The sequence below is a fragment of the Gossypium arboreum genome, chromosome 4, assembly GCF_025698485.1.
Source record: "Gossypium arboreum isolate Shixiya-1 chromosome 4, ASM2569848v2, whole genome shotgun sequence".
In the NCBI taxonomy this organism is placed as follows: domain Eukaryota; kingdom Viridiplantae; phylum Streptophyta; class Magnoliopsida; order Malvales; family Malvaceae; genus Gossypium; species Gossypium arboreum.
The window spans coordinates 107,050,462-107,076,751 of NC_069073.1; the positions used below are offsets into that span (position 1 = coordinate 107,050,462).

At 31.8% G+C, this 26,290-nt stretch overlaps 1 protein-coding gene across 1 annotated transcript; it reads right to left on the minus strand.

Annotated features, from left to right (window-relative positions):
- Positions 1 to 18,516: 18,516 nt before the first annotated feature.
- LOC108460919 (serine/threonine-protein kinase ATG1c-like) lies at positions 18,517 to 24,657 on the minus strand. Its single transcript, XM_017760624.2, has 13 exons — positions 24,074 to 24,657; positions 23,308 to 23,425; positions 23,170 to 23,228; positions 22,766 to 22,830; positions 21,960 to 22,053; positions 21,787 to 21,867; positions 21,509 to 21,617; positions 20,947 to 21,019; positions 20,486 to 20,859; positions 19,991 to 20,349; positions 19,430 to 19,718; positions 19,168 to 19,238; positions 18,517 to 18,965 (listed from the first exon to the last, which is right to left on the minus strand). The coding sequence occupies exons 1-13, from the start codon at positions 24,314 to 24,316 to the stop codon at positions 18,735 to 18,737; spliced, it is 2,166 nt and encodes a 721-aa protein (XP_017616113.1). The 5' UTR covers positions 24,317 to 24,657; the 3' UTR covers positions 18,517 to 18,734.
- Positions 24,658 to 26,290: the final 1,633 nt, after the last annotated feature.

A 26,290-nucleotide genomic window follows, 5' to 3' on the forward strand; every position in this document is an offset into this window, starting at 1 on the left:
AAATTAATTTTTCTAAAAATCACTTAGATTTTCTAAATTCATTTTTCAAAAAATTCTTTAATCAAATTCTCTAGTTGAACAATTCTCACAACCACCTAAATTAACTCCACATCAAATAAATCGACTCAATTACATTATTTTCAAAGTCATAGAATTTTCTTTTGATTCAAATGCAGTCCGGTCGAGCTTTTGTTGAGCTAGCAGAGAGACCAATCGGGCATATACAGTTAGGCTCTAGTGATTACAATTATGTCCAGAAGTATCGTTCCGATAATTCACAATTACTTAATCATGAAGTCGATCCACAAGAAGTACCATGATTGAAAACTTCTTATTGTATACTTTTTATGAAAGCAATTCATCCAACTATTTTGTCCAATGACCTCATTATGTATGTGTTACCCTCATATGATATCCTTGATTCCTTTGAGTTAAATTTGTTCACTTAATACAATCTTATTTTATCTCATTGACACCATTGTGTCTTCTTAATGATTGATATGATCACTATCAATAAATGACTATGATAAATTGCTCGTTCGAGAAAAGCAACCAGTGGTCACGTTCCATATTTATCAATCCATACAATGCCAATGAGAGGATATCATTAAATCTTTAATTGAGCTATGAATTCTACTGTTGCTAGTAAAGTCATGACATACACAAGTTATGTACCCAACATACCGGCTACCTGCTCGATCATCTTTAGAGCATAAGCCTCCACTTATATCAAAGCATATGAATTGCATACGTATGGTCAGTGACTAATTTAAGATTTAGGTAAATCACACCATGAACATCACAAGTGAATTAATTCACAAACGGATTTAGAATTAATTCATCTTAGGTCTAGTCCAATGTACCATTCCACCAATAAATACATCTATATCTCTACTCATTGAGTCATCTGCTCTGATAGCCAAGACTAGTCGTCTCTCCAATTGGAGTTGTAAACGACATAATAATCCTTCTTAGTATTTGAATCAAATACTCACTTTGATTCTTTTACGAGATTACGAACTCATTTAGATTATATACTGACGTAAGTTGTCTTTCTCGTAATGTAAATGTTCTTTACAATGCCACTTGGAAATTTTGCCAAGTTGTTCTAATGCATGCTCAAGTGTTAGTAAATACTTAATTAAAGTATGTGTAACAATTTGTAAAGACATCTAACAATTTGTTTGACTTAAAACTTATGCAAATGTTAAAATAGAGGATGTTCCATTAATAATGAGTCATTTTGTATTTGTATAATGTGAGACGGCGGTGTGGGATCCTGATATTCAAGCTTGGCGACCAGGCCAGATATAGGGTGTTACAGCCATGGAAGTATTGGTAGACATGTATGAACCATGTTGAATCTGAAAAGATTGGATAAGGCCAATATGGAAAAACATATGTCAAAATGAAAATTCCTACTTTATGGTGAAAAATGTTTATACAAGGTAAAACTAAGAAAGATAAGTATAAAAAGTATTAAAATAATTAAATGAAAACTATTATATGAATGAAAATGTCATTTCACTATTAAGGACTTATTTAAAAATTGAATATAAGAAATAAGACCATTATTGATTCATGTTATAATGGCGAATGCCATAAGAAATTCGTCACTGAAACTGAACTTAATACTAAAATGGATAATGACATATAAAGTAAGTTGAGATTTTTGTTAAACCCTATTATAATGGCATAAGCCATGAAACTGTTACTGAATTCTTTTATAGTGACATAAGTCATGGAAATCTGAACTGAAACTGAATTAAGTTGAAACGAAATCTTCTAATAACCTGGATTAATAAAACAAAGCCTAGTAGCTTAATGAGTTAGCTAGTATATGATTAAAATGCCAATAGGATGTGAGTGGTGCGGAAAGTTTCCAAGGGAGTGATCCAAGCTAGGCTAGTATTTGAGTAGGTGTTATTATTATCATTATTTGAACTATGGGAATAAGGCAGCGTGGTAGATTTGTTGCATGAATATTTCCATTATGTTTTGGATGATTTTTTGGATTTTTTACTCTCTAAATTTATAGATGTGGCATTAGTTTATTAGTATTTCTTATCTTAAATCATTGACGATGCTTGAGTTGTAATTTTAGGTATTTTTATGTCGAACTTCGGAGTTAAGATGCATGTTGAATTGATATAGGTATGGTTGTGTTAAATGCTCTATTTTGGTGTTATTTTTGTTGTTTCGTGTAGAGGTTTCGATAATCGTGTATTTAGTATCGATACCTTCATGATATTTCGAATGTGCAAGAAGTCAGTAACTTAATTTGGCATCGCTACCATTTCTTGAGTATCGATACTCGAGGTAAAAAAACTGATACTTTTTTACTTGTATCGATAGTTTGCTAGATTTAAATTTTGCAAGAAAACAGAATGTTGATTTGGTATTAATTTTCTAAACGGTATCGATATCGTCTATGAGAAATATCGATACCATTGAGCTAGTATCGATGCATACATAACCTTTTGGAATTTTTTGTTAAATAGTCCTTAAGCATGCTTCTATTTCATGATATGATCGTTTAATGTATGTTTAATGAATTTTAACCTCCCCTAGGGTATTCTCCACTTGGATTCTCTATGAATGTTCAAATTTTGTTGATGTTAGCATGCTAATGAGACGTTGTGTAGTATATGATGTTGTGATGGTGATGTAACATCCTGTTAATTGGGCTCGGTGATCGGGTCGAGTATAGGGTGTTATATTTGGTGGTATCAGAGCTTAGTATATCTAACACTTGGACCTAAGTTAGTGATGTATGGGCTAGGGTTGCGAAACTCATGTGTCTAAATTTCTCTGAATACTTGAATTATTTGAGATGTCTTTATTTGAATTGCATGAATTTGTCTGAAATTGAGGCAAAAAAAAGAACACATTGCTTTAATTCTAAAGTTTTATTACAGGAACGTGACTTAGATCATTTTCCCGCCACTTACACCTTTGGTTTTATTTGTGTATGTTAGATTAGATTCAATATGTCCCATAGACATGTCAATGTGAGTGAGAATGTATTCGTATGTTCTGAGTGTATTAGCTAATAAATGGAGAATCCCAATAGAGACTATTAAATTAGGAACAATGGTTATGACTTCTTTAGACGAGAGTGTTGTAGTGAATAGAGGAAATTGTTAGAGAAGTTACCGTAAAATAATTTGTGGTAGTGAATAGGATCTTCAAGAAAAGCCATAGGAAGTTACAGATGATAGGAATCAGAGTTGCACAGTGAAAGTGTGATGGTTGGTTTAAAAGTAGAAATATCATATTTTGTAATTAAGCAAGAGACGTGTCAGTAGGTAAATTTTGAGGAAATTCTTTTTAGAGGGGAAAAATTGTCACACCCCGAAATTGGGTCTAGAAGTTTCAAAGGTAAATTAGGAATTTTGGCTTGGAATAGGTTCGAAAATTTTGAATTATGGTAACCCGAAATTGTTTTCGATTATGGTTTTTTGAAATTAAATTAATTTTTGAAAATAAGGTAGGAAAGAACTTCAATTTTGAAAAGAAGAATGTTTTGTAAAAAGAGTTAAATTAAGAGTGGTTTTAAAGCAAACAAACCAAGTTTTAAAATCAGCCCATTTTCTCCCTTTTAAACCTACTTTTGATATGAATGAACAAAAAAAGAAGAAGAAAGGAAAGAAACCCCTTCATCCCTTTTCTTTATGTCGTCCATTAGAGAATAAAATCCTAAAATTTCATCCTTCAATTTTTTTTTCTATTACTCCAATATCTTGTTTTCAATTATCCTTTAAATATAAAAATCCCTTTCAATTCAAAGAAAGACACCAAAAACACTATTAAATCCATTGATTTTTCTTCACGTGAGTTTTTTTGTGTTCTCAATCAAATGTTTGATTCTCCTTCAACGAAGGTAATGTTTCATTTTCCTATTATTTTTTAATTATATCTAGCCTTTTAGATTGAGTTTTTATCTATTGAATCAAGAGTTTTGAATAAATGCCAAAATTTAGGTCATTAATGGTGAAATTTGGGATTTTGTATGAAATCAATGTTTCAAAGTGTTTTTCAACTCGTTTTGATGAGATTAGAACGTTTTTAAACTTTCCCTAAAGTCTCATTAAGAGAATTTAAGGTTTTAATAGGTTTTCATGAAAAATGGCTATTGTATGTTGAAATTTTAGAACCATGAATCTGTGTAGTTTAGAGTAGTTTGAAGGTTTAATTAGATGATTGGAATTGATTATAAGCAATGGGAATGAGTAAAGATTAATATATTTGAGTTTCAAGTTTGTTAGTCGAAAATTTCAATTCCAAGAGGGACTAGTCTTAGACCTGTGTTTTTGTTTATTTAAGGTGTGCTATGGCTACTAATTGATTGTGTATATTGTGTAGTTATTAGGTGTGAAGCATCAGAACCGTTTGAGGCTTCTATGAGCAAGGCGAAAGGTAAGGAAAAGCTAGTTTAAGCTTTTGGCAATTAGGCAAAAGTGTGAACGATGAGTGTTTGGAATCGCTGCTAGTAGAAACGATTCATAGTGTTAACTGGGAGCTTAGGAGTAGCCTAAACCCCTATCCTAAAGTTCTGAGTGTAAGCTTTCTTATACCCTTTGTTTAATTTGCAAAGTATGTGATTGTGTGATGTGGATTGAGTATTAAGTTGTGATAATATGACATGTGATATATATTGTGATTTCTCTTGTGAATATATTAGTTATGGGCATATTAAATATGCCGAATGATAGTGATGATGTTGTGTTAGAAATATAAATGTGCAATAAAAGTGTACAGAAAACAGTAAGTTTGTATGCGTTGAATTGTGGAATGTAATGCTAATGTAACAGGTAATGCCTGTTCATTTCTATTCAAACTCGCAATTTATCTCTAATTTCAACGAGCTAGTGGAGGGACAGATTGGACATGTGTGATTGGGGCTCAAATTATTTATAATTAAGTTCTAGTTTTTCAACTATTAATTATAAACACATTTAGTCATGAAGCTAGTCCACTATAGTATCATGACTAAGCTCTCCCCAACGGCATACCATTACAAAAGCAACTACTCAGTGCTCGTCAAATGACCTTATCATAAGTGTGTTACCCTCATAGGATGTCCTTAATCTCTTTAAGATAAAATTCGTTCTTCCAATATGATTCTATTTTATCTCATGGTAACCACTACATCTTCCTTCATAAAAATTCAATTACTATTAAATAGTAATTAAATCATTCATCACAAAAACAAAAGGCCTATGACCATATTTATTTTTCATCAACTATGTAATGCCAATGAGAGGATATCATTACCCATGTCTCGTACTATGAATTCCATTGTTGTGAATGGCGCTACATACTGCAGAATTTGTACACCCAACGCACTACTTCTGGTTCCTTATTTATTCAAACTCGGGCTTTCACGTACATCAAAGTGTATGAGTCATCATCCACTCAGAATTTAGATATGCCACACTATGAACGTCACAAGTGAATAAATCCATAAACGGATTTAGGATTTATTCTTCTTAGGTCCAGTCCGATGTACTGTCAGTCCAATCAGTCACATTCATGTCTCTATCTTTTGGGAGTCATCTGCTCTAATGCCCAAGATAAGATATCTCCCCAGTTGAACTAGATAGACGATATATTAGTCGATCTTAATATTTTATAAAAATTATGAGCATAAATTAAAGTATTGAATTTCATATTTAATTGTACAATAACTCTATTTTTATTTCCATTAATATTTAAAATAATTAAATCAAATAATTATATCTGGAAATTAAATCTAGATTTTTTCCATACAATGCGTGGAAAGAGTGGAAAATTTACAATAAAATAAATGAAAATAACAATATTAAATGCAATCAGGGGAAAAATCAGAGGGCTCGACCCTTAAAATGGAAAATTTTTCATTTAGGCCCTTTGAAATTTTTAAAATTTGAAATTAATAAAGATAAAATGTACTTTTTCCCTTTAAAATGATAAAATTTTGATTTAATCCTTTAAAAATTATAAAGATAGAGGCTATTAAAATGATGAAATTGTATTTTTACTATCGTAAAATTACAATTTAATTTCAACACTTTAAAATTTTTTCTGGCTTTACCCTTGAATACAATGTTTATATTATCTATAAATAATTATATTCAGATTGGCAATGGAATGAGAAACTACTATAAACAAAACAAGGTTTGGTTTTTCCTTTAAAATTTTCTATTAATTTTTATTACTTTTTATTTTTAATATTTCTTTTTACTTTGTGTGATTTGTTTTATCAATTTATTTACTATATTGAAAATGTTCAAGTGAAAGATAAGTTTTTCAAAATATTTCAGAATCTAATCGAAAAATTGAATCTTCAAATGTTCTAAATAAAATAAAATAAAATAAAAACTTTTAACTATTAATGTAACTTCTCTTTTGATTTCTTTTTTCTCTATGCATCTTAATTAATTGTATTAATTTTTTAAAACCATTATAATGTAAAAATCATATTATTGTATAACAATAGTCTTCAATTATAATATTAAATTTCCTTAATAGCACTTAAACATTTTAATTAATAATATCATACAAGAGCAATTGTCGAGGATTTCAGCCCTCTAAAATGAAATTTTTTATTTAGGTCATTTATAATTTATAAAATTTTAAATTAGTAACGATAAAATTATACTTTGGCCCCTATAATGATAAAAATTTGATTTATCCTTTAAAATTATAAAGATATGGACTATTAAAATAATGAAGTTACATTTTTACTATCATAAAATAAACAATTTAATTTTGACCCAAAAAATCAATTTTGACTCTTCCACTTTTACTACTAAATTTGTATAAAGTAATCTTAAATCATTATTTAAATGTAAAATAGTAATATTAATTTCTCCTTAAATTTTAAGGATTTTTTAATATATACAAATAAATGTGAATTTTCATATTCTAAACCCTTCATTTATAAGGTAAAACCTCACATTCATTATGCAAGTTGTTTAATGTGTTTAAGAAGCACTTAAATAAGCTTCATTTATTGTATTGCATTGAATTTTAATTTACTTATAAATAGAACTCTTTCGTAAATGAAAAGAGATACGAGAAAATTATATGTTTACTTTAAGTATTCTTTTTTGTTATTATTTCATAACACGTTATCAGCACGAGTTTCTACGAGTTCATAGTGAAGTTCACGTCATTTTGACTTTATATAATTTGTTCGTATAACTCCCATTAAACTATATACGGTTTATGTATTTTCATAATTCTTTTATTTTTTTTCTCTAGATAAAATATTTGCTTTAGGCAACATTTTCACATTTATTTTACAACTAAAATCTAATAATGATAATTATATAGACATTTTTTTATTAAAAGAAATTCTAATTAATGTAATTTGTGTTAAGTTATTATTATGACTATACCTCTTTATGCCAATATTCGTCATACATATTATTATTTAGCAAATTTGGTATATATAATTGAATTATTTTACGATTAAGAATGCAGATTATTTTAATAATATTTTTTTATTATTTTCATTCAAGTGATTATAATGTCAAATCTTGCCAAACTTGAATTTGCGGCCTTAGACATCTCAGGCAAGAATTATTTGTCATGGGTGTTAGATGCTAAAATTCACCTAAATGCTAAAGGTCTAGGAAATACTATATTAGCAGATAAAGAAGCATCTAATCAATACAAGGAAAAATCAATGATTTTCATCCGTCATCATCTACATGAAGGATTAAAAGTGGAATATCTCACTGTGAAAGACCCTCTTGAGTTTTGGAAAAATTTGAAAGAACGATTTGACCATCAGAAAACAGTGATACTCCCTAAAGCTTGTTATGATTGGATGCACTTACGGTTGCAAGATTTTAAGACTGTAAGTGAATACAATTCAGAACTTTTCAAAATTAGTTCTTAACTAAAATTATGTGGAGAAAACATAACTGATGAGGACTTGTTAGAGAAAACATTTTCAACCTTTCATGCTACTAATATGCTCCTGCAGCAGCAATACTGTGAAAAAGATTTTAAAAAGTATTCTGAATTAATTTCATGCTTTTTGGTGGCTGAACAAAATAATGAGCTATTAATGAAAAATCATGGAATTCATCCCACTAATTCTGCACCATTCCCTGAAGTGAATGTAGCAGTACACAATAATTATGAAAATAGAAAATATAGAGGTCGCGACCGTGGTCGTCAACGTAGTGGGGGACGTGGTCGAGGACGTTTTAGTAATCGTTATCATGGTGGTTATTACAATGATACTTCTAACCACCAAAAAAAAAGAATAACAATAAAAGAAAAAAAAGTGGTCAAAATAATCCTTCAAAGATTGTTGAGAATATATGCTACCGATGTGGTATGAAAGGGCATTGGTCATGTACCTGTCATACGTCTAAGCATTTAGTGAAACTTTATCAAGCATCCATTAAAAAGAAGGGAAAGCATATGGAGACAAATTTTATATCCCAAAATGATGAAATGGAGGCAAAATAGGCAAAAGATAAAGTTATTCACTTTAATACAAAAATTGACCATGCCTACGAGGGTGATAAATTTAATGACCTTAATAATATAACTCACCTAGTTATGGCAGATTTCTTTGAGAATCATTAGAAAATTTGATTTTATTTTGACATTTTTATGTTGTTTTAAGTATGTTTTATTTTCTTGCATAAAGAATAATTTATATATTTAATAAATACTTACAATGTTTCTCATATTATATTTCATTTATTTTTATGAAGAATATGAATATTCAACAAAATTTCGATGGGCCTAAAATCAATGGAGACATGTGTCTTGCAGATAGTGCTACAATACATACGATACTCAAAGATAAAAAATATTTTTCTCATTTGACAATGAGTAATACCCATGTTAATACAATATCGGATAGTTCAAATCTTATTGAAGGCTCTAGAAGAGCTATTTATTATTACCTAAAGGTACAAAATTTGTCATTGATGATGCTTTATATTCCACAAAGTCTCAAAGAAATTTATTGAGTTTTAAAGATATTCGTCTTAATGGATATCATATTGAGACTATGAATGAGAAAAATATTGAATATCTATATATTACAAATGTTGAATGTGGAAAGAAATATGTTTTGGAAAGGCTACCTACTTTTTCATCAAGTTTATATTATACACATATTAGTGCAATTGAGTCATATGTTACTACAAACCAGAAGTTTGTAGAACCACATACTTTTACTATTTGGCATGATCGATTAGGCCATCCCGGATCTATTATGATGCGAAGAATCATCGAGAATTCAATTGGACACCCATTAAAGAACCAAAAGATTCTTGAATTCAAGGATTTATCTTGTGTCACTTGTTCTCAAGGAAAATTGATTATTAGACCATCACCAGCTAAAGTTGGGATTGAATCTCCCGCATTTCTGGAACGTATTCAAGGTGATATATGTGGGCCCATTCATCCACCATATGGACCATTCAGATATTTTATGGCATTAATAGATGAATCTAGTAGGTGGTCACATATGTCTTTATTATTGACTCGCAACCTGGCATTTGCGAGACTACTCGCTCAAATAATTCGATTAAGAGCATAATTTTCAGATTATGCAATCAAAACTATTCATCTTGATAATGCTGGTGAGTTTACATCCCAAGCTTTTAATGGTTATTGTATGTCAATTGGGATAAAAGTTGAACATCCTGTAGCTCATGTTCACACACAAAATGGTTTAGCTGAATCATTTATCAAACACCTCCAACTAATATCTCGACCATTGCTTATGAGAACAAAACTCTCTATTACAGCTTAGGGACATGCTATTTTGCATGCAGCAGCACTTGTGCGTTTAAGGCCAACAAGTTATAATAAGTACTCCCCATTACAATTGGCTTTTGGTCAAGAGCCAAATATTTCCCATCTTAGAATTTTTGAATGTGCAGTATATGTTCCAATTGCTCCACCACAACGCAGAATGATGGGTCCTCAAAGGAGGTTGGGAATGTATGTTGGTTATGAATCTCCTTATATAATTAAATATGTTGAACCATTAACTGGAGATTTATTTATTGCACGATTTATTAATTGTCATTTTGATGAAACAACATTCCCAACATTAGGGGAAGAGAAAATACAACTGGTAAAAGAAATTACATGGAATGGATCATCATTATCTCAATTATATCCTCTCACAAGTCAATGTGAACAAGAAGTTCAAAAGATCATACATTTGCAAAACATCGCCAATCAACTGCTAGATTCTTTTACTGACCTAAAAAGAATTACAAAATCTCACATACCAACTGGAAATGCTCCAATAGGAATTGACATCCCAATAGGGCAAATTGTTAGTGCAAAAGAAAGTAATCCACGCCTGAAGCGTGGAAGGCTTGTAATACCTCAAAAATTTTTATAGTAAAATATTATCCGTGATACAGTAAAATAAGGAAATAAAGTGACAAAAAGGAAAATTTTGAGTTATGTCAATATTGGGAAGAATATTATGATATATTAATTCAAGAAAGGACTAAATTGCAAAGATGAGAAAAGTTTTGTTGCACAAAAGTAAATACTCAAAATTTAAGGGGTTGAAGTGTAAATATAAAAAATTTGAAGGACTAATGGTGCAAATATTTTAAAGGTGGAATGATCTAGAAACCAAGAAAATTTGATGAATTAGGACCAAATTGAATAGGTGAAAAATTATAAGGGACTAAATGCAATTTTACCAAATTAAGTGATGACTCAAGGATGGAATTCTAAAAGATCATGAAGGGCAAAATGGTCAATTAATAAGAGAGAGAATTCTAGAATGTAATGATTATGTTGATGATATTTTAAATTAATTAATTAGATAAATGTTATTTTATTAATATTTTTATGAGATATTTATTATTATATTATTATTTATTTAGTATAAAAGGAAGGAAAGATGAATTATCATCATCTTTCCTTTCCCATGCAAACCAACGTAAGAGAAGAAGAAGAAAATAAGTTTTCTTTCTTTACAATTTATTCCTTCCACCAAAAATTCATTATTTTCACCTAAAAATTGAAAGAATTTCCATAGCCATCAAGAGAGAAAGATAGCAAAGAGATGATGGGAAGCAAGAATATCAAGTTGGATTTAAGAAATAGAAGTTGGAGGAGAGAGAAAAATCAAGTTAAAGATTGAAGTCAATAAGAAAAGGTAAGAACATCAAGATTTCAATATATTTTTAAGTTTAATATTGTTGAAAAAGCATGGAATTGATGTTGATTTAGAGTCTTCTTATATATGGTCTTATGTTCTTGTCATGTTAGTGAAGAGAAAATAAGAGAAAGTGATGAGAAATGGTGTAGAAAAAGAAAATAAGGGTGTTATAAACATGGTAATTAATATCTTGCACTAAAACAGTTCTAAATAGCAGTAGTAGTCTAAATTTGAAAAATCACAAAAAATTGTATAAATCGAATTATAGGATGAATAAAATATTAAATTAAATATTATTGAGTCTAGTTTCTTATAGAATAAATTATGTAAGCAATGGAATTGTAAATCATGAGATATAATAAATTTTGTTAGACAAGGTCAGAATGATTTCGGGTTCCCCTGTTCTAAATTTGAAAAATAATAAAAAATTGGATAAAAATATTTTTGGGCTTAAATTTATATTTTTAGAATCTTTAATGAGTCTATTTTCAATAGAAATAAACGGGAACGTCATTAGAATTCTGTACGAGGAGATAATTAATTTTTAGTGAAGAAGGGTCACAACTATCAGATAGCAGAATAGGGGTAACTTTAAAGAATAAACTGTACTTATTGACTAAACCAAAAATTCTGAAAATTTTATAGTACTAACATATATGAGTCTAGTTTTAGGTAAAATTATAATATATTAATTTGGAGTTCTATATCTCCAGATATAAATAATTTAGTGACTATGACACAGATGGACAGCTTGAATATTCATAAAAGTAAATAATAAAGATTATAGATAATGTTACTTACAAATGTTTCATATACATTAAGGATGTGGAATGGAGATGAGGGGGAGGAAAATATATATGAATATTCAGCTAGCATGGCTAATTTGCATGTTTTAGGCTTAAGGACTAAATTGAATAAAAGTAAAACTTCAGGGGGCAATTTTGTAAAAATGTCAAAATGACCAAATTGAAGGGAATGAATTGTTTTATTATCTAAATTAATAAATTGAATGAAACTGTCAATTTAAGATAGGGTGAAAATTGGGGAAACGGTAAATTACCAAAATATCCCTGAATCTTGATATTTCTGCAATTTCGCTAGGTAAGTTCGTATAACTTGAATTATATTCTTAAATGCTTGAAATGTATGTTTTTGATATGAATATGATTTGAATGTTCATTGTATGAAAATTGATGAAACATTAACCTATTTGATAAAAAGGGGAAGAAATCTCGGTTGAATGAAAGGAAAATTCGATGGATCTCTGAAAAGGAATTGACGGTAAAAAGGATCTAGCCTGGACGAGTGATCCTATCCTTATATAGCCCTCCCGAAGAATACGTGTAAATGGATTTAGCCCAGACGGGTAATCCGAATCAGGGTTTGAATTTAGCCTGGACTGGTAATTCAGATCTAAGCTCATTAGAGTAATTGTCGTTGTAGGGGATTTAGCCTGGACTGGTAATCCCGACAATACTCTATGAGTTTATATTATAGGGGATTTATCCTGGACTGGTAATCCCACTATAAGGATGAGGTTCGTGGGAGTGTGTTCTCTGATATGAAATGTGTAAGACCATGGTTGAAAGATACCATGGCAACCTGATATGAAAGGTGTAAGACTATGGTTGAAAGATACCATGGCAACGTGATATGAAATGAATAAGAACATGTTTGAAAGATACCATGGCAACATGATGGGAAATGAATAAGACCATGGTTGAAAGATACCATGGTAGCGTGACATGAAATGAATAAGACCATGGTTGAAAGATACCATGGCAACATGACAGAAAATGAGTAAGACCATAGTTGAAAGACACTATGGCATCATGTCAAAGATAAATAAGACTGTGGATGGGAGACGCGATGACATCTATTAAACAATTGATATTCAGGTAATATGTATCAGATGGCGAATGGTTATATGAAATGGTTGTGTGAAATGTTTACAAGAACTGGTCATATGGAAATATATGTACAAAATAGTTGTATGAAATAATTATGAAGATAGATAAACGAAATAAGAATAAGTACATGGAATATAATTTATGTTAAGTTTGATATAAACTTTACCAGAATAAATATGCATAAAATATATGGAAATGATGGAGCATGAAATATTGATATAATGAAATGATTGATATATACTTATGAAGAAACGGTAAGAGAATGATATGTTTCATGACATGTACATATGATTATCTTTGATATGTTGATACAAGAAAATTATGTAAGTAAAGACAATTATTAAACTCAAGTGTGACATGTCGAGAAAATAAGTATATCAATGTTGAATTTATATGAAATATGTGCAAGTATACTAACAATGATGTTGTTTGACGCTTAGACAAGTGTCAAGCTATTGATTGAATGGTAACATGTTTAATTATAAGAAGCATTGAAATGGTAAGTACTTAGATAAAAATAAAATTTAAGATTTTGTGAAATATTTTTTATGATCCCGATTTAATTCCAGTTGGTTTTTAATGTATGTTTGGGGCTTTGAGGGCCCAATAGAGAGACGTTATGATTATTTTCAAAATATGATTAATAAATGACTCAGAATTATCTGAAAATATTCAGTAAACTCCGGTAATGCCTTGTACCTATTCCAGTAATGGATATGGGTAGGGGGTGTTACAAGGCCAATCGATTTCAAAGATAAAAAACCTTGTAAAAGGAAAGGAGCAATTATTCAAGATGATAATATTGTGGAGGCAAGTGCCCAAGAAAAGGCCAAACATATAACAAATCAAAAAGCCCCAGAAGAGGTTCAGGTGCCTGAAAATGGTGATAACGAAGAAATCTCAATAAGTTATGTTACTTCAAGAAAAAGATGGAACCGAAAAAATATAGTTGTCGACATCAATTTTTCTTATAATGTTGCTATTGAAATAGCAAAAGAAAATGAGGATCCGGAGCCTAAATCTATTGAGGAATGTAGAAATAGAAAAGATTAGCCAAAATGGAAAGACATAATTCAAGCAGAATTAAATTCACTTTCTAAACGTGAGGTTTTTGGACCTATAATCCAAACATCTAAATATGTAAAGCCGGTAGGATATAAATGGATATTTGTGTGAAAACGAAATGAGAAAAATGAATTTGTAACATATAGAGAAAGACTTGTAGCACAAGGATTTTCATAAAGGCCCGGCATTGATTATGAAGAGACATATTCTCCTGTGTTCGATGCAATCACGTTTAGATACCTTATTAGTCCAGTACGTGAAAAACTTGACATGCATCTAATGGATGTTACAGCCTATTTGTATGGTACACTTGATAATGAAATTTATATGAAAATCCTATAAGGATTTAAAATCCCTGAAGGATATAGAGTTTCCCGGGAAAATTGCTCAATCAGATTAAAGAAAAGTTTATATGGATTAAAACAATCTAGATGTATGTGGTACAATCGTCTTAGTTAATATTTGTTAAAGGAATGTTATAAACACGATCCAATCTGCCCATGTGTTTTTATAAAAAGGTCTGAATCAAAGTTTGTGATATTTATGTTGATGATCTAAATATTGTTGGAACTCCTGAAGAGCTTCAAAATGCAGTAAATTATTTCAAGAAAGAATTTGAAATGAAAGATCTTGGAAAAACAAAGTTTTGTCTTGGCCTGCAGATCGAGCATTTAAAAGATAGATTTCACGTCCATCAGCCAACTTGTACGAAAAGATCTTAAAGAAATTTTATATGGATAAAGCACATCCATTGAGTACCCCGATGGATGTACGATCGTTAGATGTGAATAAATTTCGTCATTGCGAGAATGATGAAGAGTTTCTTGGTTCTAAAGTACCATGTCTAAATGTCATAGGAGCATTGATGTATCTTGCAAACAACACAAGACCTGATATAGCTTTTGCTGTAAACTTGTTAGTAAAATTTAGTTTTTCTTCAACACGTAGACATTGGAATGGAATTAAACATGTATTTAGATATCTCAGAGGGACCATTGATATGGGGTTCTTTTATTCAAATGATTCAAAATTCCTATTTGTTGGTTATGCCAACGCTAGATATTTATCAGATCTACATAAAGGTCGATCTCAAACGGGATATTTATTTATATGTGGTGGTACTGCCATATCATGGCGTTCGACAAAGCAGACATTAGTTGCTGCCTCTTGAAATCATGCTGAAATAATTGCCATGCATGAAGCAAGCCGAGAGTGTGCTTGGCTAAGGTTATTAACCCAACATATCTAGAAGATATGTAATTTGTTTTTGTAGGAAAATATGCCAACTATCTTATACGAAGATAATGCAGCATGTATAGCTCAATTAAAGGGTGGTTATATCAAAGGTGACAGAACGAAACATATTTCACCAAAATTATTCTTCACTCGTGATCTTGAGAAGAAAGGTGACATAGAAGTTCAACAAATTCGTTCTAGTGATAATTTAGCAGATCTTTTTACCAAGGCATTGCCAACTTCAACATTTGAAAGACTACGAAACAAGATTGGAATGCGTCGACTTAAAGATATAATGTAATGTTGCCATTAGAGGGAGTCTAAAACACGTTGTACTCTTTTCCTTTAACCAAGGTTTTGTTAGTTTTTAACGAGGCAACTTGTAATAGGAGATTGTGTACTCTTTTTCCTTCATTAGGTTTTTATCCCACAGGGTTTTTCCTAATAAAGGTTTTAATAAGGCACAATTTTCTCTAGTGGACATCCAAGGGGGGAGTGTTACAAATAAATGTGAATGTCCATATTCTAACCCCCTCATTTATAAGGTAAAACCTCTCATTCATTATGCAAGTTGTTTAATGTGTTAATGAAGCACTTAAATAAGCTTCACTTATTGTATTGCATTGAATTTCAATTTACTTATAAATAAAACTCTTTCGTAAATGAAAAAAAGATACGAGAAAATTATCTATTTACTTTAAGTATTCTTTTATTTGATTATTTTATAACATTTCTTATTTTCTTTCTAATTTTTAAGTAAAACTTAAACCTTTTCAAAAATTGACAAATCAAAAAAGAATTTTAAAATAAATTGATAAAAAGATTTTTTTTTTAATCTATATGTTAAATACATTGAATTCGTATTTACATAAAAAAATCTTAAATACATTCAAACTATTTCTAATTTTTAAATGACTATAAAAATATTTTAAAATTACTTTTAATGTTAATAAACTAAATTAACTTGGTAAAAAATTAATCTATTTATATAGTGTATATATAACAACATATCTATTTTATAACAACTACTAAAATTTATAATATATAACAACATTTTATATGGATACAAAATCTATAATTTATACCAACCTATTTATTTACATCACAATCTCTCTATTAGTCCTCTTACAAGAAAGATTTTAATATTAATTTATAATTAATTGGTTATCCATTTTCACAACTTGTTGCATTTGGTTTTATGATTCTATTTCAGGTAAATTACACCAACAGTCACTCAATCAATTTTGATGTAGCTGACAAAACAGTCACTCTGGTTTCAATTTAGTTACTTAACTTTCGAAAAATAATAAAACAGTTATTTTAACTCTTTTTCGTTACAGACATAACGAAAAAGTGACATGGCATTTAACGGAGGGTTAGTTGTCATTTAAACAGCCTCATGGCCCTAGCTAGGCAGCAGAAAAGAAGAAGAAGAAGAAATGGACATACCCTAACTAACGATGGTTTTGTTCCTCCAAGATGGAGTCACCACTCAGTTTGTTGCTATCTGTTGAATCTCTATCCATTTTTTCTTGTCTTCTTCTCCTCTCTTTTTCTTTTTTATTCTTAACTCTAGTTGCCGTCGTTCATTGCCTTCTTTGGCCAATCGTCATCACCAAATGGCTCTTCTTTGAGTCTTCTCAAATCTCACTTCAGATTTCCCAATAGACCTTCAAAATCCCAAGATTAATACCTTAAAGCTTCGAACAATGCTTCAATAGATCTTTGCCGTCCACCGTCTGATCACCATCACAACTTTTCTTCGACCAACCATGACTTGACCACTCGAATCATCAAACTGGTAGCTTGAGTTCTCCAACCCGCAAAACTCGAAATGGGTGTGGGTTTCTTCTCTTTTGATTCTCTTCTTTTTTTAGGCTTTTTTTTTACCTCTATCTTTTGATGCAAGCCAATTTGGGATTCTTTTTCTTTTTTTTTGCTAGTTTGATTTTGGATGCTTGCTATTTGGTATTTTTGTTTTTGATGATTTTTGTTGTTTTGTCGTCAATTTTGAATTGAAGTTTCATAACATTGCCACAAGCAAGAGGTCCGACCAAACCAATGCTGATGAACGGGCTATGATGAGATCTCCCTTGATGTTAGCCCAAGCAACTATTTTGATGCCAGCCTCAACATTTTCGCAGTTGATTTTCAATTTTCACTACTATGGAAAAAAATCAAGCTTCATGGTAACTAAGAGCTTTTCCAAGTTTCGTCTGCCAAAATTTTTTTCCCAATTTTTTTTCCCATTCTAGGCCCTAATTTTAGGTAAATTTTGGGTAAATTCCATGTCAATTTGCCATGTGAGCTAATTGGGTTTCCAACGTGGCAAGTTAACTAGCCACATCAGCTAGTTAACTAGCCACATTAGTGGTTCCATTAAGAGAGTAACGGAAAATGTTAATAAGTGACTGATTTGTCACTTTTTAATAATGTTAGTGACTGTTTTGTTGTTTTTTTAAAGTTGAGTGACCGAAATGAAACTTAAGTGATTGTTTTGTCAATTACCCCAAAATTAAGTAACTACTGGTGTAATTTAGAATTCTATTTCATTGCAAAAATGGGAGGATTTTCCCATCATTATAAATTGGATTTGTTTTATTGAGGGTTATTACTCACTTCAATCGGATTAAATATTCTAAATTTAAAGATATAAAATGAGGGAAGAGGGACGGATTTGAAAACGGAGAATCCAACAGAAAGGATGAAATCGCCACTGTCCATGATAATTGCAAACTTTTTCCATTTTTCTTCAACCTCACATTTATTAAATTTGGGAGTAAAAATGATCCTCTTTTATGTTTTTGGAATATTTTTGTTTTGTTATAAAAAAGATTTTACATATTTATAATTAAAAAAGACCCTGATTTTGATATTAAAAATTGGGTGGGAGATTTTGTTGTTGACATTACAAAGGATTCCACGTTCAGATCAACAATATTTATTAAAATCCGACGCAACCAACCAATTCAATTTTAAATAAATTATTTTTAAAAAAAATCATTAAATTTGAAGAAGAAAAAAAAAACAATTCAAACAGTTTCAAAAAGATATATCAGCTAATTCCCAGCTCAACCCACGAATCCAGTCCGGTTCCATCTGTTCTATGAGAGAATGAGGGAAAAGGCTAAAAACAAACCAAGCGGAGAATGAATGAAAACTTGAACCAAATTATCATTCACTAACGGCAGAAATGGGAGAATATTACAACATTCAAACAGGATACAATTGAGTTGACCCATGTTAACACCCTAATTCCCTGTTACTCAAAAGAATTAACTGTACAAATAAATATTTTTTTTACACAATGAAAATGGAAATCATCAGCAACAGGAGTTAAAAATAGAGTAATAAATATGGTTAAAACTCTATGGCTGATCCTTGCACTTGAGAAGAGCCATCATCTGTGATCTCGAGTAACCTTGCCTGTTTCGAAGAAAGTCGATGTAAGTTCGGAGTCTATACCGATCTGAGTTTGTAAGGGAAAATGGAGGATTCAGAATGAGAGATGGCGCTTCCACTAGAAGGAAGACCAATAAACGCTCAGCCTTTGAATAAAATAAAGCTGCACTTTCCATATCACCCATGAGCTCATCAACCTGCAAAACACACATGCAGGAAGCATCTCAGCTGATAAGCTTTTTACTTCAACCTTTTATCACCTTTATTCAAGAAATCTTTTATGACATTCATCAACTATGTAATAACTTCATTTTATATTATATAAGATCTTCGCTTGATCCATTCTTCATGCCCACTAACTTAGATGAATGAATATCAAGGTGAGAAGAAAAGACTCACTCCTCCATGTCTTCCCAAGGCAAGGGCGGCTTGAAATATTGTCTCCATTGCATCAGGCATCTCTGTACTTCCTGCAACCATGATGACAACATGCTAATTTAGAATCCTTAAATTAACCAAATCTCAAGTGGCTTACTTTGTTTCCTTTCTCATGAGCAATAATTTTCATATGCATTTAGTTGCTTTCTTATTGTGCGAGCAATTTCAAATTGGAACAACAAATACTAATACAGGGAGTGAGTAATCATTATCAAAGGCTTACCAGGCTCAATAACCTTGGCAAGTTCCTCAGCATGCTCAACTTCCCGGAGAAATTCCCTTTCTATCTCTGAGGATATATCCTCTGGCCCTTCTGGGCTGACAACATTCTTACATTCTTCCGTATCAGATGTTTCATGTTTCCTGCTGGCACCCAATCTGCTTGCCTCTCGGCTTGGACTTCCTTCTGTACCTGATGCAGCCTGGGTGTGGCAAATATGCAACGCTTGCTTCCAAATTGCAAGAATCACAAGCTGGATTGAGAATGCTTCCAGTTGCCTACCTGCCTCAATCTATCAACAAACCATGATAATGAATCATACAAAATAACCTCAATAAACCTTGTGATAGCAAGGAAAATACTAAGAGATCCTAGCTAGCAAGATGTTACAGAAGCAACAGTAATCAACATTGAGAGTGGCATTGAGTCGTGTCATTTATACTATTATACTATTGCAAATATTTAGCATGCAAGCATGGGGAAGAATAGAGGGAAAGACTGGACCAAGTATGCTGTCACCCTACTCTGCATAACGCACTGATAACAGGTTTATTATGAACTAACCTTTTCTTGCACTAATTCTGTAATTGTAGATGCACAATGCTGTAATGACTTTATCCTAGTCAAGCAATGAGATGACGGTTGTTCCAGAGCATCTCCAATATCCATGGATCCTTGAGAAGTCCCAGGGGCAGAACTCTGACTGTCCAAGCTTCCTGCATGACAGATTTTGACATTGGAGGGACCAATGATTGGCATGGGGGCAGTTGATGCAGTTTTATTGACAAAGGGAATTAGAGGAGGATTCTCAGATTTGTATGGAATATGATTTGGCTTGGAAGTAACTGAAGAAGATGACACATCCAAGGGAGGTCCAGACACAAGAACATAATCTTGGTCAATCAACTCCAGTGACTCTGCAACTGAGGAAACAATGCAGGAGTGACAGTTAAACCAGACATGTTATTCCAAGGATGAAAATTGCGCAAAGAATGTACACTTAGCAATATAAGTTGGGAACTACATCATAAAAGTATTGGAACATGAGATTGCTGGTACCTCTTGAATGAGTATTCACAGATCTTTGATCCATGGATTTGTGAGGTTCATGCAGAGTTTCACTTGACACCTTGCAGCTTTCAAGCCTGAAACTAGCATCTTCCAATTTTTGTCTTGCACCACTGTATTTGGATGTAAAGTCTACTCTATTCACAGGACTAGATGTTGCTTCTCTAGCATCTTTTGCATCAGCAGAAAATCCATAAGCAGATTTCATCGAGGACCTCTTTTTCGCAAAGGAAGGGCTACCATCGGGACCACTAGAATCATCATCTAGAAAGAAAGGAAGACAGTCCTCCTGAAAGCTTTCCTCAGTATTCCTCACAGCACCGCTTTCAGAAAGAGGAAAACCAGCTCTTGGAAATCTCTGACTCCTGCATATACCTCAAAGTTTCAGTATTAAGGAACTTAGGATAATGCATATAAAAGAAAGATGATAAAAAAATAATTTCCTCATTTACCTCAAAGATTTGTCAGGTTGGCCCTCAGAAAGAAATGGGTGGTTGAAGAACTCTTCAAATGTTAAACGTTCCACTGCATATACAAGGATAAAGAGAACAGCGAGAATGAGGCCAAGAATATAAATACTTGCTCAGCACTAAAATACATTGATAGCATTGCTGAATAAACAAGACTCTGACGGCTCTCCTTGCTCATTGTCTTAACACATACGCTAAAGCTTTATCTTCGCATCATCTGCATGGTCTAGCACTAAGAGACTACTTCTTTACATCACAATGATTCTTGTAAGCTCATTTAACAAATAGTTGGTTGAAGTCGTTTGTGATTATAACATCAGTGTAAGTGAAAAGGGAGAAGAATGGGTAATTACAAACTAAAGAATTCAGATTGAGGTTGAATTCTAGGAATTATTCTTTCAGACACCTCTAGATTTGGAAATCCTCATCATCCTAGAATAAAGTATCGTCTAACAGTAAAATGGTTGTTTTGGTCTCTAATATGTCAGCAAACAATTCAATTGTATATTGGAAGTTTGTAATTTAATCTACATTTGTGGAATACCTGGGTTACGTCGCAGCAATTTTTGACATAAATCTTTGCAATCAGCTGTCAAATAATCATTTTCCACAGGGAAATGCAACTCAGTTGATTTCAAAATGTTCTGGAGTAACTGCAAACACCAGATATATTTATGTTTATAAAGAGATTAATGAAATTGCAAAGGCGCCAAAATAATCACCGGTCAACTCAGGTGATCAATTGCAAGCCTAAAGTTAGAACAATTCAAGAACCCTAGGAGATAATTTGAGACAAACAAAAAAGTTAAAAGTTCATTTAACTTGTATTTGATTGTTTCCAGTGAATGGAGTTTTCCCAGTAACAAGCTGAAACAAAATAGCACCAACACTCCAAAGATCTGCCTGCGTATTAAGGTCAAGTTAGAAGGCAGTAATTTCAGGCATGAAGCAGACGAGCAAGAGGAATCTTGTCTTGTGTGGGAAATAACCATCACCTTTGCATCATACTTCTGCAGCTGCATTATCTCTGGAGCCATGTAAAGAGGTGAACCACATAATGTTTCAGCAAGCCCCCTAGGTTGCAGAGATCTGACAAAACAGAATTGTAGGTTCTAACTATTGAATATGGGCGAAAAAAGTCATTTGAAAAGCATATGTGCATAGCACAGTTAGTACTGAAGGTATATATTTTTCATCTTCTTTCCCTCTGTCCATAATTAAGGTCTATATAAACAAATGACCTTTATTCTAATTGCAAAATACACAAATGGGTCGCAAATGCAAAAAATTTCCATTATGACAAACAAGAAAAATATAGTAGAAATAATAATGAAGAACTTCCTTGACTAATATCAGCAATTAAAAACCAATTATACTGGACCATTGCAGCCATAATTCTTTCAGCTATTAATTCCAAAGAATATCCAGAAGCTTCAGTCTCCATTCTTCACAGTGTCAAGCAGCAATATACAAAGTGCTTATGCCCTAAGAGAATACCTTATATTTCTTAATTTGAGAATTGAAACCAGTCTCAAACAATTTACAGCTGAGCACATAATACAAACTATTAAAGAAGATGGGTAGTCTCAACATGTAATCTTAACAACCAAAAGAATTGCTAGCAACGCATCACAAAACCCAAATCAAACAGCCAAGGATGAGGCCCTTGACTAGAAAGACGGAAGTGTACTTTTTACTCACTGGGATTCCTTAATAATAAATAAATAAATAAATAAAGGGGAAGAGAGAAAGGGAATAAGAAAAACACCCTATAAGTGGGTGGATCAATGTGATAGTTTACCTTGCAAATCCAAAGTCTGCAATCTTTAAAACTGCATTGCTGTCATTTGTTGAGAGAAGAAGATTCTGTTCAAAAAGCAACATTATAAAGAAAATATCCAAAGAAAACCTTACAGCATGGACAAGACTGACATATAAATAAATGTCTTTCAACAAAATGAACCTGCTTTTAAATGCAAATTTACCAACATATAGAACTTCATCAAATTCAATAATACTGATCCAAAAGCAAACCCAATTAAGAGGGAAAATAGGAGACATCCCTTACATCTTAGTCCTATTTGATTACAATTACAGAAAGAAAATAATACAAATTTTTAGTAGGCATGCTTTTTTACTCATAAACATAAGTAGCGAAAAAGTTAGATCAAAATTCGAACTTGAACTAAACAGAACAAACTGAACCTGAGGCTTTAGATCCCGATGTATAAGATTATTGTCACGGAGAACTAGGAGGCCCGCCGCTGCAAGAAGATGGTTACTGGAGTCTTGAGTGACTGAAATTCAATGGATAAAGAAAAGCACCAATGGTTTGCTGCATACCTAGCTGTTGCATGAAATGCTTTGCAGTTGCCTCAGGGACACTTCCATAGCGTGTAACATACATAGAAAGATCACCCCCCTTGCAGTACTCCAATACAAGATGTATCTTTCCAGGAACCTAAAGATATGCATCCAAACCAAAATTAAGATATGATTAAGATATATGCTATAAGATTACTCAAATAACAAGCGGAAGTAAAAATTTTCTGACATGTACATCAGCATTATCTCAGAATAACTTTGGTTCCATATCAAAGTATAATATGAGTGACATTTTTCAGAAGACCTCAACTTAACCAATCGATAGAGCAAAATTGCAACTATGAAAATCATTAAACCACTCCATGCAGTCCATGGAATGAAGGGTAACAGCATTAAATGCTGCAGAAGGAAGACAAAAGATTTAGATATACACAAAAACAGCCCCGACCTGGCGAGCTTCACAAACATTTACATGAAATTAGCTTTTTAATTTAGTTTTTCTAGAGCACTGCCGAATTAGCAAGTTTTCCAATGTTACACAAATGCTTCTGACATAGTATTAATGGCTATAGATCAAAGAGAAACCAAATTTAAATTTGAATTCAATTTTTGGTCTTTTAAATCGAGAAGTCTCAACGAAATAGAGATTAACACAGACAAAATAGACAGATAGACTCAAAGTTCTACTCTTAATTAATTAATTCTCTACTTCTTCCTTTGCTTTCTCAGCATCCAAACAACTCCTGAAAACTAAACAGAAATATTTGTTAAAAAAAAAACGAACCTCAATAATATCATGCAGTCGAATAATATTAGGATGATTAATTCTCTTCAAGATAAAGATCTCTGACATCAAACTATCCTGCAACTTCTTATTCAATCGACTCGTTACGATCTCCTTTATCGCCACTTCCGTTCCATGAACTCGATGCCTCGCATGCCAGACAATCGAGAAGGAACCCGACCCGATTTGCCGGCCCACTAAATAGTCCCCTACCACTCTTCCCCTCCCTGTTGGTTGAGCCATTACAGACGAAGCTGGAGAAAAAGAAAACAAAAAAGAAAACCCTAGGATCCAAAGCCGGAATATGAAGCTTAAATATTAAAGAGTATCCGTTAGTGGTATTTGGATAGTTTAGAAGATTCGACCCGTATTTTAAAAGGATTTCTGATTGGCCATGTGAGGATAATATGGTGAGCAAGAAAAGGGAAAGGTAAGAGAGGAGAGAGGAGAGAGGAGGGTGAGGTTATTATTTTATTTTTTTTTAATGGAGATTTGGAGTTTAATTACTATTATATGCTCAATTATTGAGATCTTAATTAATTGTGATTAGGGATTAGGCTTTGGTGATTTTGATTGCTTCTGTAAGACCACAAGCTTAAAGCGTAGAGAATTAGGAATGTGAGAAAGAACCGATTTGTTTTTCTTCTACTTATAAATATCTCCTTATTATTTATTAAAATTAAAAAAAAAAAAAAAGTGACATACATGCTTCACCTAGAAAGTAATAAAATAAGAGGCTATGTAGAATTAAAACCTAATTATAAAAGGATAATAATCTAAACTTTTATGGTTGAATTTTCGTTTTATCATAACTTTCTATTTTTCAATTCTGATAAAGAAACTGAATTAAGTTGGAAATAGAATGAAAGAAGTTAATTAGTATGGTTTATTTATGGATACTTCTATTTTGCTACTTGTTTTCAACTTATAATTATCGATTAAAGGAAGCCAAACATATTCATTATAAAAATGTCTTGATTTTGATACTAGCGTATAGGTATTCATATTTCATAGGTTATCAATTTCATACCTAATTGCATAAGCCATTCTAACTCATTAATATTTGCAAATAGTTATTACAAATTCATTTACACATGCTCTCTTTTTTAATATATATTTAGTAATTATATATTTACTATCAATTATTTTATATTAATTCTAAAGATAAACAATTTACCATATTTTTATATTTACTTTATAAATATAATATATAACAAAATTCATATTATAAATTTGAAAATGGGTCAAGTCGAGTAGGGCTCAAGCTTCAATATTCAAAGCTTGAGTTTGTCCTATATTTTAAGCGGCTAATTTTTTTCACAAGCCCATTTTCCAGAGTTAATATTTTTGTCCAAACGTTCCAAATTTCAAGCTTAGACAATGACCTTTAAAATTTTTATTTGATAATAAATTTTAATATTTTAACCTAATCAAATTTTCTAAAATTTTAGAGGTTTTTCCTCTAGATGGCAATCTAGCATGGCCTTTCTCCTAAAGCTAATCTCTAAGCTTCTGGCATCCCGACGTTTTACCTTTTTTCTTTAGTTCTACATAGTAATGTTATGTTCGGGTTTCCCCTGACATCTAATGAACGAGCCAGGGGTTCTAATCCTCCAAATCATAGGGGTCCCTTAAGAAATTCTATCATTATAAATGATGGTGGTTCCTATCTCCCAAGAATCAGTACTTCTTTCGGGATGCCACTGTATAAATGTCCTATCACTTAGAAAGATATGGTAAACCATCTGGCAGCCCGTGGTATCTGTTCCCCAACTATGCATATCAATTTAATATCGTGACAGAGGAGATACACTATAGTAATAAAATAAGGGCTTCATCCTACCCGTATATTTTTTAAAAGTTGGCTTCTATCTCTCATTATATCCCTTTTTTGGCGATATGCTTAAAGAGTATAAGTGTAGCAAAGCAATTATTTGGTTTTTCCTGGTGGACTTTTATGGCATATTTCCTATAATGTAAAAACTGCAACAAGCCACCCCTTTTTAGCGTATTCCAATGCTTTTACCGGTTGAAGGTTTTGACACAAAGGCTTCCAACAGGCATGGTTAACTTCAGCATTCGCTAGAGCTATGAACCTATTCATAAAAATTGGCCTCTAGAATTTCATTTAGATTATAGTAAATTTATTTTGGTGAAAAATAGATTCCCCAACAGTTTTAACTTTCCGACAAGGTGGTTTGTTCCTACCAAATCTAC

What these genes read in the sequence shown, in the direction of transcription:
- LOC108460919 (XM_017760624.2), bottom strand. Translation starts at nt 24,316, where the DNA reads ATGGCTCAACCAACAGGGAGGGGAAGAGTGGTAGGGGACTATTTAGTG. An exon ending in ATCGGGATCTAAAGCCTCAG is followed by an intron (nt 22,831 to 23,169) that starts GTTCAGTTTGTT and finishes CTTTTTGAACAG; the next exon opens with AATCTTCTTCTCTCAACAAA. An exon ending in CCTTGGGAAGACATGGAGGA is followed by an intron (nt 18,966 to 19,167) that starts GTGAGTCTTTTC and finishes TGTGTTTTGCAG; the next exon opens with GTTGATGAGCTCATGGGTGA.